This window comes from Malaclemys terrapin, chromosome 18, assembly GCF_027887155.1.
Source record: "Malaclemys terrapin pileata isolate rMalTer1 chromosome 18, rMalTer1.hap1, whole genome shotgun sequence".
In the NCBI taxonomy this organism is placed as follows: domain Eukaryota; kingdom Metazoa; phylum Chordata; order Testudines; family Emydidae; genus Malaclemys; species Malaclemys terrapin.
The window spans coordinates 13,601,116-13,614,204 of record NC_071522.1 but is presented as its reverse complement, the minus strand read 5'-3'; the positions used below and the strand labels follow the sequence as shown (position 1 = coordinate 13,614,204).

The 13,089-nt window shown below is 43.1% G+C and overlaps 1 protein-coding gene and 1 long non-coding RNA gene across 4 annotated transcripts in view; one reads left to right on the top strand and one right to left on the bottom strand.

The window, feature by feature from the left end:
* LOC128825789 (uncharacterized) overlaps positions 1-13,089 on the top strand; it is a 103,675-nt gene that overhangs the window by 48,601 nt on the left and 41,985 nt on the right. The window lies entirely within an intron of this gene.
* CALN1 (calneuron 1) overlaps positions 5,236-13,089 on the bottom strand; it is a 172,877-nt gene continuing 165,023 nt past the window's right edge. The window contains exon 6 of the mRNA XM_054008580.1: positions 5,236-6,085. Coding sequence (XP_053864555.1) covers positions 5,958-6,085 — 128 coding nt within the window. The 3' untranslated portion in view covers positions 5,236-5,957. The remainder of the gene's footprint in view (positions 6,086-13,089) is intronic.

Genomic DNA, 13,089 nt, shown 5'->3' with positions numbered 1-13,089 from the left:
TGACCTAATTACAGTACAGTCTTTGTTCTGGGCTTTCTGCATTCAATCAGATCAATAACAGACAGGTCAGAGCTCACTAGAATGCTGTGACTGGTAATCTTAGGATGATGACATCTTGAAATCATCTAAACTCCTGGGTGGGGGTGGGGGTGTGACCTCTCTTCCCTCCCCCTCCCCCCCCCCCCCCCCCGGTTAATGTAGAGTTTAGGTTGTACAAGTGCGTTACCTTTTTGATACAGTCACAAGAATTCAAGGACATTTCCAGTAAAAGCCACATCACCTTCCTGATCAATCAATTCACAGGTCCTGCCATCTAAACATCAGTGTGCGAGTACACACCTAGAATACTCAGTGTGAACTGTCTGTACCCAGTCCCTCAAAATCACACTCAAATACACAACTTTAACTCTGGCCTCAGCAAGATTAGAATAGGGTTATCTTGTGGGAGGAGTAAGGGGTAGGCTGAGAAGCAGGTGTCCTCTTCCATGTTCTGTCCCCGTCTATTCTGCCACCCCAGGTCAGAGTCTCTTAGTGAGATTCAGTGGGGCGCAGAGGTGATGAGGAAGGCTATGTAGCAGGGCCATGGAGGTAGCATTAGAGATCAGAGCTAATAAATGGGTTCAGACAGAATTCTCCGTTCTCTTGATGGGGATAAAATGTGTTGTGCTGAACTCACTGCATTAGCCTAGACAGCTTGAGAAATTTAGATGATAACTTTCAATGTGTGTTGGGATATGGTTTAGAGTTTTCTTTGTCCCTGGGATTCATAACAAGATAACTGTTCCAGAGAGTCAACTGAATTTTCTAAGATATGTCTGGGCAAAATGCTCATTATCTCCTGACTGGTAATTGAATTTATACCCAAATTTGCTACAACTATTCTTTTGTGGAAAATCTTGCTGCAACCTTAGCAATGCTGTGAGTACCAACTCGGTGGTAGACAATTGTTCCCCGTTTTGCTGCATGGTAACATGTTGTAACTTCATCTCAATCTGCACAGATGCTGGATCTGATTTCAAGTTTTCCTTTGGCAGTGGTTAAAGTTACGTGAAGGTTGATTCTGGTGCTTTTGTAACTTTGCTAGTTGGATGGTGTGAGCCTACCATGTTCAACTTGCTCAGCTGACGATTACGTAAACTGCCACTCGCTTATTCCCTAGCTGCAGCTTTATTCATCCACCACTTCAGCTTGAGGCTGCCCAGATACTGATACAGCAGGGCAAAAGGTTAAAGAAACAGAAAGCTGATCCAAGACTGTACCATAAATAACCCCCTACGAAAGCCTCATAATGTTTTTCAGAGGTGCTGAGTGCCTAGAATTCCAACTGAAGTGACCAGGTGCTCGACATCTTTTGAAAACCAGGATCTACCTTTTAAGTGTAAAGCGTCAGAATGAAAAATATTCCTGAACCTGCCTAAAATTTCATTTTGGATCACCTAAGACTGAGCCAGAATCCTCCTTACATGGATACAGTGCCAGCTTGCCAAACCTGGAGAGAGCTGGGTAAGAAACAAACAAACCAACAACCTCATATTCAGCTTTTTGTGAGGCTCATATGCTTAGCTGCTCATGAATGTCCAGATTCGTTCCGTGTTCCTGGTAATATTGGCAAATACCAAATGCCTCTCCAGTTATCATCAGATAGGCTTTTTCTTGTTGTTCAGTAGTCTCCTGTTTTTAAAAAGTTTGTCCTTCGATTCTTGGTAGTCCATCGAATCCGATGATGACAAATCTGTGCAGATCATCACTTGTTGGTCTTATGGTTTGCCCTCTGGTGACTGTACAAGCCAATTCTAGAGGTGCACATTTTGCTGCAGATGGTGCATGGGAAGTTCGCGGTCAGTGGATTGTGCGCTGCTGATGCTCTGTGACGTCGTTCGCGTGCCTCTTGTAGACGCTGGCAGCGGTCTTCCTCTAAGGCGATGCAGGTATTTCTGACTGTTGCTGGCGGTGTCCTCAAGGTTCCTAGGTTTGATACCGCAGATTGGCTTTGATGGTGTCCTTGTAACGTTTCTGTGGACGACCTGGATGCCCTGGGAGAGCTCACCATACAGAAGCTGGCGGGGAATTCTGTTGGCCTCCATGCGGCTGACATGACCGGTCCAACGAAGCTGTGACTTCATGATCATGTCCTTCAATTAGGAAGCAGTAAATCCACATGATTAATCCCACACCGCAAATTGCAGTTGCCTGTAGCTCTCCATTCACAAATGGACATAAGAACTGTCCAATCAATGGCAAAAACTTAGGGCTTGTCTACATGCAGATTTACACTGGTTTGATCAAACGGATGCAATCCAAAAGTGTGGACACTCTCTCATTGGCTTATTCTGCTTTAGCTAAACCAGAATAAGTCTACACTTAAATTGAAATAAGTGTGTTCATTTAGGGGTTTTCCACCAGTTTAAATTAATCTGTTGAATTTCACATAGTCAAACCAGTGCAACCCTCCAACTAGCCAAGCCCTTAGATACAAGTGTATTTGCAGAATCTGGGAATGATGCATGAACCAAAATGCAGGCTAAGCTCATCAGTTCTTGGCTTGAATACTGTTTGACCAACACTAAGGAAGTTGGGCTGCGTGTTCTTTAAGAAATTGTTGCATGTTTCTGACACTGTGCACGTGCCTTACCAATAGCCTTTGCATATCGAATGGCAATGCGGAGCAGTCACTGAAATTCCCATGGAACTTGTAGTGTCGCTATGCACCGGGCGGAGTGAGTTACCGATGTGCAAGACATGCCCACATGCAGTAGTTAATCGTACTAAACATGCTGTACTGTGTGCCGGTATTTTGGAGGGCAGGATTTATCCCACTCCTGATGCATGCCAGGCTCCCCGGCATGCGGGGAATGAGAACAGAGCTTTTAACTGTGGTTGAGGATCAGTTTTCAAAGTCAAATTCCTATTTATGAATCAAACATTACATGGCTTTGGCTTTCTCTTATTCTGAGTAACTGACCAAGAATGGGAACATGTTTTTGAGTCCCTTTATGTAACCTAATAACATTCTAGTAGTAACAATTTAATATTTATGCTGAACAATATGAAATTACAACCCTGTTTTTTATGTAAACTAAAACATAAAGAACACCTACTGAAATCCATGCATTGTTTTCAGGGGTTGGGGATGATTAAAATAATTGACACTTGCCAAATGCTGGTGACTTTTGTTTACTATTACTGTACTGATCAACACACCCATGTTGATCCGTTAATGTACCCAGAGCCAAGTTTTCTCAGGCAAAACTCGCACTGATGTCAATGGGAGTTTTGTGCCAGAGGGAAAGGTCTTGCTTTGTCCCCAGTGATCTGATCCAGCTCCACAGGACGCAAACCGGGGGGGGGCTGGGTCAGGCCATGACTGAATGCTTGTCTCCGGCTTCAGTTGCTCTCCATGTGGAACGCTGGTTTCTAACTTTCAAAAGGCACCAATATGGTCCATCAACTAGGCAACTAGGAATATTAAGCAAGAAGTGTTAAGCCTCCAGGCAGTAACCGCAAATTGTTAATAAACATCACCCAGTGATAAGTAGTGTTGATGCTGTGTTCCGGTGATGCCACTTTCATCGTGCCCCTGAGACGTGAAACTGTCATCCACATTTACAGCATCAAGAGCTCAATGCTCATTAGTCAACTAGATCTGCTGGGTCCCTTGCAGAAAGCCTTTAACTCTCTCTCTGTTCCCTAGCAATGAGAAGCATGTGTTTAGAACTCTCCCAGGATTTGATTTTGTTTTGAAGTCCGTTCCTGTCCCATACCATATGTAAATCTCTCCTTCTGGGAGAAAGAATACTTCTCAGAGAATAGTCTACCCATTGATCCAATTTTGGCCACAGTAGAACAGAAATGAAGAAGTGTGTACGTGTGTCATGTCCTGAAACCTACGCAGAAAAATTGCATGGTTGCTTTGAAAAAGGAAAGTTGTCTTGCTCATAAACAGGGAAAAGATGGATGATGGAAAGTTTGTGGATTTAGGCTTGAAAGGGTGTGGGGAGAGGAATGCAAATACATGACAGATACTGAACACCGCCACTGTGAATGGCTGAACTGTCTGTAGATGGGGGAGGAGGCAGAAGAGGAAGGAATGTTTCCATTGTGATCATTTTCTAATCAGACCTAATAAAAATATGCATTACATATAACAAAAAGACATGACATTAGTTTTCAGGACCAATTAGGGTTTAAAAGGCTTGGCTGCGTGGTAGGGGGGGAGAGAAGGCATGGAGCACACTGCGTCTCTGCAGTGATTCTGGCTGGCACACCCCAAGTTACACTGAGTCCAGGGGAAGTGTGTGGTGGAGATGAAGCTCCGCCTCCCTTTGAAAAGGTGAAGCATATGCTCCTTGGCCCCCACTTTCACAGTGACACTTTCCACCCCTTTGGAAATCTAACGTAGCTGGCAGCAGTAGACTCCTGCAGCTCTTATGGCTCTATCCCTACACTCGGGTATCTAAAGAAATACACCCTATGCCTTCTCTCCTCCCCAGACACATACACATACTGTCCATTTGACAGTGATAGCAGGTGACTTCCCCCATACCTCAGACCCAGATGACGCAAGGATCATTCAAAGCTAAATGCAAGGATCATGCCTTGTTTAAAAAAATAAAAATTCCATACTTGATCCTGGCATCAAGCGTGCGTGGTCCTTGCGCTCTTCCCAGTACATAACTCCCTGATCTTGTTTGTGCCGCTCGTGAAAAATCTCTTCCAGGAAAAATGAGTAACGCTCAGGATCCGAACGGCTGACATGCTATGTAACATATGGCAGTATTTTCTAGTCTGTGCTCTTCCACTGCTTGTTGCTTTCTGCTTTTCAGTTTTCTCTCCCATGAGCCTACGCACGAGGGCGAAAACTGCCCCTGATAAGAGACAGAACAGTCGAATGATCAAAAACGAACAACACCAAAAAGTCAAAAGTGGGAGCTACTATGTTTTTTTTTTTACAGGAGGTGCCTAGCATAGAGACTTCTGATACCTCATTTCCATAACAAGGCATGTGATTGGAGCCAGGACTCAAAAAATATTGTTTTTCTCGGAAGAGTTCTCCTGTGATTTTGGTGTCTGAGAAGCTTGTGCAAGACCAATTTAGAGCAAGGGCAAAAGCGAGTTTGATTGAAAACAAGTGACATTTGATGCACAGATGGAGCCAAATATGATGATCTTTAATTGATAGCGCTGGTTGCAGACTCAGTAGGAAGACTGTGCACAGATTTTTTTAAAATGCCCATGTGCTAAAGCAAGCTTTTTTTATTTTTATTTTTTTTTTAAAAGCCCTGATTGAAACAGAAAAAATCACACACAGTGCTTCCCCCACAATCTTGTGTCAAAGGTGGGTTTAAAAACAAAAACATAGAAATTGCACAATACTAGCAAATTTTCCTTTTTAAAATGTGAAAATACTATACAAGACTTTCTAGCTCCCCTCCAATGCCGTAGACTTGAGGGCACAGTCATAAGGGAAAACGCAGCAAAGTATGTGAAGTAAAACAAACTGTATTTGCTTGTGGCTACACTATGATCGACTTCCTAGGAATGTAGAACCCCTGGAAAGCTGCTCGAAATAGTCTGTTGGCCCCTAGGTTAAAAGACAGCCCACAAAAATAGCGCGTGAGGCTGCGCTTCTTCAGAATCACAAAATATAACTCTGGATGAAAGTGAGTCCTCCTTCAAGTTACCACCGCTGTTTTGAAGCAATAATTCAGGACTCCTGTATGTTTATTGCATTAGGAAACAAAACCATTAAAGCATTAAGACAGCCCTTTTATGTCCCTGCCAAGAGGATGTAGTTGATTCACAAGCCATATTACACTGCTGGTCTCGGGTTCCTTGTCGACTGGTTCTTTATCTGCCCGCCTTTCTTTATTTCCCTTTTCAAAGTTGATTGAGGAAAAAGTTCACCCGTTGGCATGCGCATGCATGGTTAGTTTGGTTCACAGTGTTATGGTGAAAGGCTATTCCATGCCGCTCCGGAGGATCTGGTTGGCTGCAATCAACATGACACTTATAATAAAGGCCATGGCAAATGCACATATAAGGCTCTTCCGTACACAGGTCTGTCTGTTCTGTTTCTGGGAGTGAACTAAAGTGGGAGGAAAAAATAGAGAAGGTAAAGATGAGACACTCTTACAACTGGAAGTATTTAGTCTTTCACCAGTTTCTTTGCATCATAATAAGCACTTAACATCTCTTGCATCTCTAACCCCTCTGCAAAAAAAAATCCATATCAACTGAATTTTACCCCAATAATGTCACCCTTTTCACTGGTCTGACTTTTGAATGGTTAAACCTCTAGCCTATTCCTTTGAGATTCCTCCAGACAGCCCCAGTTGTTTGATTTCTGATTAAGAAAAAGTTGCATTTCCATAAAGATCTCCACCCCTGGATTTCCATACCGGTAATTTAAATTCTCCTCTGTGCACTTCAAAGGGAGACTGTTGAGCCAATTGTTGCCCAGTCCTGGCACATACTAAATTCAAAGGGTAAATTCAAGCCCTCTTATTTTCAATACAGACTGGTCACCAGCGCGATCCCAGATCCCAGTTTATTTCTTTTATAGTTCCTAGAACAACATTGGAATCTTCGCTTGGATTCTATATTGATGACAAATATGTATTATGGCTATCTAGTGCATCTTTCTGCCAATGCAGGATTTGCGCTCTCGCAGTGTTTTGACCAAAATGGCTTGTAAAACAATCAAGTGATCAATTCTCATTGCATTCACCTGGAATGTTCGCTAACTTCACTGTTTGCTCCTAGTTAAAAACCCCTTTGTATCATCCTAACCCATTGCTGTCTCCCCTTGGGATTGAAACACTGTTTATAAGTATTAGAAGGGTTTATATTTACTGCTGTTTAACCAAAGAACTGACCATCTCTTCAGTCCTTTAGATATAGCTCTGTTAATCTTTCTTTATAAATCATTTGTGTTGGTCTTGACTGGAAAGATGTAGCCAAATTTGGAAGGAATTCAGAAATGAGGTGCTCAGAACTGAGCAGAGTATGCCACATGCAGTCTCATAAGACAACTCTCTCCAAATACCGTGCCCAATTGCCATGGTTAAATATGGTGTAATCACTGCCAGGAAGCGCATTTAAAGTTTTTTTTCAGTGGACAGGCAAAAGGAGACGCATTGAAAAACATTTAAAAGGAAGCCTTACAGAACAGAGGGAAAACTTCTCTAAATATCCTGTAGAAAAGCGGGAGTATCGGCTGCTAGTCAAAATACAACATTCGAAGTCAGGAGTTGTGGTGGTTTTGTTTTTTAACTTCTACCACTGGCTCACACTGTGACCTTGCACAAGCCAATGTACCCCTCCAGGTCTCAGTTTCCCCACCTTGCCGGATTATCGTAACGATTCATATTTGGCATGTGCTTAGTGAGCCTCTGCTAAAGGGCTATAGCAACTCGATGTCTCATTAAGTCTGCTGTTGCAGGAAGTATGAAATCTATCTTATCTGTATGTGCTAGGCAGCCAATGGCTCTCTTATTTTGGTGTGTGTGGGGGAGAGGGCATAGCTGATTGATTATGCAAAGCACCGACTTACTGCTAGTGATTATAAACCTTCTCCATAACCTCCATGGTAATCACAAAATTTTGCTATGGCTCCCCCATCCCCTAGTTATACCATGGACATGAAGTTGGTGCCTCCATGGTCAGTCAGACTAGTAATGAGAGAACCTCAAATGACTGAGATAATACTCCAGTTTTGACAAACATCTGAAAGTCTGATGAGCGGAAGAGTCTCTGAACTTCTCAAGTCTGGAAAGCTTGGGCTGGTGGTTTCATGAGAATGGGTTTTCTCTCACAATACCCTGCCCTTCTGGTTCTGATGCCAGCTGGAACCTGAATATCCAAAGGCATGCAGAAAGCAGGGTGGGGAAAGCTGTTCATAACTGTCAGGAATCTCCAGATACTCAATTCTGAGTGTCTTACTGTTTCTTCCTCTTTCGTAAGGGGGTAAGGAAGTCTGATTTGTAACGCCCGCTTCCATATAAATGTTAGTTGCCCTGCAATAACACTTCAGTATGGCCTTATTCCTTCTCAAAATGTGGTATTTTGATTGAAATGGCTGTTTCTTTAGCATCCTTTTTTCCCTAGGTCAGAGAAACCAATAGGGGAGTAAAGTAACTTCCATGCAAAGAAAGTATAAAAATCCCCATTGTGGCAATTGTATTACTGTATACTCTAATAGTGTGCGCACATAAAAAATAAAAGTTAAAAAAAAAAAAATATCCTGACTTCCAGCCTGTACCTTTTTCCTATTCTATCCTCTCACTGTTGCTTTCTTCCTTGGGTGGTGTGTTTTGTTTGTTTTTAATTTTACATCTAATACTGATTCATTATTTTATGCCTGAAATACTGACATTTCCAAAATCTAGTTGATATAGGGCCTAAGGTGTTTTTTGTTGTTGTTCTTTTTCCCCTGCTTCTGAAAGCTTCCTCCAACGAAAGGACAAAATGCAAAAATTCATTGTCAACTGTAATGGCCTAACACTGTTCCTGCAGAATAGGATCGTATGCTCTTGCCAGTGACAGCAGTCCGAGTTTGGGGAGCCTGAGTCCTGAAAGATTGGTCCCTGTGGCCAGCATTATACTTTTGTGATAATGCTGCTGTCTCATGAGGAAAGGCTACAAGGAAGAGAGAAATCAGAGTGAGCTTTTGTTGTTCGATTGTGACAGTCGAAGTCTATGCAAGTCTCTCTAGTCTTTAATCTTCTGATGCACCAGCCTTCAGAAACTGTGTTTTTAGGTAGCAAGCTTAAGATGCAATAAGAAGTTAGTCCTATAACTTCCATCGGGAGAGGGCTGCAGTGAAATTAATCTTTAATGATAACAGTTTAGTGAGACATTATAATTGGTAGATCTTGTATGCAAGGTTGACATATAATAAATTACAGTTCACGCTCTGTTGGAATACCAGAGACAGTACTTTAAGAAGGCTCCTCAATACTTCAGTTGAGGAGAGCATATGGCCCAGTGTCTAAATGAAACCAGAACTGCAGAATAATTTCACTTGACAGTCCCTTCTGATTGGAGTCCGTATAAGACCATGATCCACATGCTGTATACTTTATTGGAGAACAACGCACGCAACGAATGTTTATGGCACTGGAAAGATTTCATTACTTAAAGCAGAGGACTGGGAGGCAGGAGACCGGTGTTTTACTCCTTACTAACACAACTCACTAGGAGGCCTTGGGCATTGAGGAGATGTTCTTCAAAAGTGGCCTCTAGTGTTGAAGCCCATAGGTTCTCCTTTCTGAGGTGTTGCAGCAGAGCGGATGCAGCGCCTGCTGATTTCAGTTGGAGCAGGAGGTGCTCATCAGTAAGTGGAAAATAAGCAGCAGAGATCCATGGCGTCCCCAGGTTAGAGGCATATTTTTATTTTTATTTTTTTAAATGTGGGCATTAGCGTCTCCGGCTCGGCGTCATCTATAAAAGGGAGATAATTTGCCTAACAAAAGGGACTGTAAGGGTTAAAGACTTTATTTAATAGCATTTCTACCCTTAAGAACATGCTTTGGTTTTTCACATGGCTGAAAGAAAAAAGTGAACTAGTGCAAATTATGGGTGTGTCCACTCGGCAAAGAAAAACCTGCGGCTGGCCCATGCCAGCTGACTCTGGCTCGCAGGGCTTGGGTGGCGGGGCTGTTTCCGAGCCCAGAAGTCTACACAGCAATGAAACAGCCCTGCAGCCTGAGTTGGTTGGCACAGGCCAGTTGCAGGTATCTGTCTACACAGCAACTGTGCCCTGTGTGCTTTTGGTTTTAGAGATGGACCTGATTTCTCTTCACCTATGGGGATGTTTGGATCTCAACTTTTCTCTGTGCGTCTGTCTGTCTGTCCATCCGTCCCTTTTATGAAGTTGGATACTTGGGCCCAGGACACGCAGTAGGTGTCTAGTTCCTGCTGACGCTGCTGCTGATGGAGGAGATATTCAAATGGCACAAAAGGGAACTCTCATTCAATCTATATACTTGGTTCAATATTGTTTAGATTAAACATCCAATCGCATGAACTGCGCTGCTTTGGTGAAGTACTCAGCAGCAATGTGGCACAAAAAGTCTCTATCGAGGGGGAAATGTACATACAATTTTTTCGAGTTTTTAATTTTAACAGAGAAGAAAGAAATGAGCTTAAACCAAAGTCTTTATGGAAAAAGTGAGAGTGATAAATAAACCACACAACTCCTCTGCATTTTGATGAATACATACTGCAAAATTCTTACACTCTCCAGCAACGTTGTATCCTGCATGTGAAACTTTTTGTGAAGGCAGTGGGAGTTCTGTTTTGAGGAATGGCTGCAGAATCCAGCTGAAGGAAATGTTTCAAAGTAATCCAGTGATGTAGCTGTGCAGCTAGTGATAATGGTCTTGCAAATGCTATACTCAGTAATCCACATCTACACTCAGGGTAGAATAGTTGCAAAGTGGGGTATGTGAGTCTGATCTTGCATACTGCAGTATACCTCAGGAGCAATCCCATAGAAGTTACATGGAAATAACTAAGATCAGAAGCAGGCCTGGGATAGCGAGTATTCTGATATTTTTTCCTGTCTGCCTACTTCTCTTGTCTTGGTTCTTATATTGTGCATCACTGTATTTATCAGTCCCTTGTATTCATTTTAATAGAAGATTATGACATACTGAATTTATATTACACAAATGAACAAGATTATTTCATGCTTCTCACTGATATGATAAGGCAGTATGTGGGTGGTCACAAATAAGAAATCCTGTGCACCCCAGCACACTCTATGCTCGCTCAGCTGCATCCCTCTTTCGAAAGGGAGACAATCAACAGGACTGTGTGTTCTCTAGAACACTGGCAAATGAAAAAAATGGTTCATCAGTAAGTTTGCAACATGCTTAAAATCTGTGGAACATTTTATTTGATATACGAGTAGCAAGAACTTAAAGTCTGTTTGATTTTGAACTTATTAGGCACAAACAAATCTTCCATTTCCATCTCTAAAGAATAAATCATTGGTGATTCACTGTGGGCCTAAATTATTCCTGCCAGTCTTATTCTGCACTGCATACTGTACACTGTGTTGATGGGGGAGGAAGCAGAGGGGAGGAGGAAGAAAAGCAGTTTTATGAATCATGCATAAGAGTCCCTTCACTAATCCTGAGAGGTGCTGAGTCTAATGGAGATGTGTGCACTCAAACTTTTTTCATCTGGTCAGGGCCAGATCCTGAATTCTTCTGGGAGGAGGAACCTGTCAGTTCCAGGGCCCCAGTTTTCCTTATGGCAGGCTCCTCTGTGCGAATGGTATGAATTCCTGCCCTGCCTACCAAAAGGAAAGCTGCCACCTTGTACAAAATTGCTTTGAGACCACCCATTATAATATAATCTTCCTGTAGCTCTGATCTGTCTACTTGTGAGAGTTGTGTAATGCAACATAACCCCCACTGAGCTACAATTCCTACAGCTGTGATGCAAAGCAAGGGTTTTGAATGCAGCTGTAGCAGCCATCGAGCTGGCCAGTGCCATTCTCTAGGAAGACGATTTGTGTGTATAGAGGTTCACCCCTTTCCAAAAAAAAAAAAAAAATCAAGTGGCCTTGAACAAAGTAGGCAGATGGAGTGGTCCTAGAACTTGATGTTTAAAGATTGCCTCATGGGCTTTGTCCTCCTGGAGTTCCGCTCTCTTGAAAAATATTTTGTCTTGCCTTTATTCCAGTGGGAAAGGTCAGAGAAAAGACCGCTACCAGGAACATCTAGGTGCACTGCACTGGATGCTCGGTCGAGCCAGGCTAGATTCAGCTAATGGGGTCAGAGCTGCCAGCCTTCCACGGAGCTCCCTGATAAGAGAAGGCTGGGGTTTTTGGAATGAGGAAAGTCAGCATTTTACAGCAGAGACCCGTATGTAGTGGTGTCTAGGCTCTGTACCATCATGGCTGTGGATTGTGTTTTCCTATTTGGAAGGACTGAGAGCAATGAAATCCTTTAAGCAGAACACTTAGATCTTCCTCTAGGTTTGTTTGGCCGGAGTTCTCCCAGAGGCTAGCCACTTTTCTCCCCAAAACAGAGGAGGTGAGCACGGTGTTACAGAGAACACCACAATCTCAGCAGTGGTTGGTGCTTTTGCAATAAGCACAGCAGTCAGAGGTGAGCTTTCTTCTGAAATTGGTCAGGGTCAAGAGTCCCTCTAGGAGAGGCTGAGTGATGAGCAGCAGGCTTACTAGAAGGCGGCAATTTGAGATACATAACCTGGTTTCCTGGGAATTCCTTTATCCGTAAGAAGATTGTCACATCAAAGCAGTAGAATCTTAGTGGAGGGAGGGGGGGTCGCCAAGTGTGAATAGGCCCTGGTGTAACTCAATGAGTGTGTAACTTGTTCATGTATGATAACGAGTCACAAGTGGGCTCAGAGCGCAAGCACAGCAAAGGTAATGAGCTATGCAGCAGGCATATATGAACATCTGAATAATGTAGGGTGACTAACGAAGATGCATGCATGTATAACACGTGCCAGGCAAGATATGGCCCAGGGTCTATGCTGGACCTCTGTGGAGGAAGAGCTGTTGCAGGGGCGCAGAGTGGCTGCAGTTTCTCTTCTGTTGGCTTGGGGAAGAGGCTACAAAGGGCTAACAGGTATCAGGGAGTAGCCGTGTTAGTCTGTATCCACAAAAACAACAAGGAGTCCGGTGGCACCTTAAAGACTAACAGATTTATTTGGGCATCAGCGTTCGTGGGTAAAAAAACCTCATTTCTTCAGATGCATCTGAAGTAAGGGTTGGTTTGTTTTTTGTTTTTTTACCCATGAAAGCTTATGCCCAATAAATCTGTTAGTCTTTAAAGGGCTAATGTTGACCAAAATATAGCCAGAGTGTCTGAGGGATGCCCTGAGTCAGCAGCCTCCACAATAAAACTACCATGTCCAATCTGGCCAGTGTTATCCTGGTAATCTATGGCTAGAAGAAAAGGATGAGCCATCTTCCAATGCAGGTGCTACAGGACCTGGTCAGTATCCAGCAAATTCAAAGTAAGTGTTACAAAATATGTACAGTGAACATTGTCATAATTCCTGCATGCAGCGACCGACGCTAGGTGCTTGGCTATACGAACACTGAGT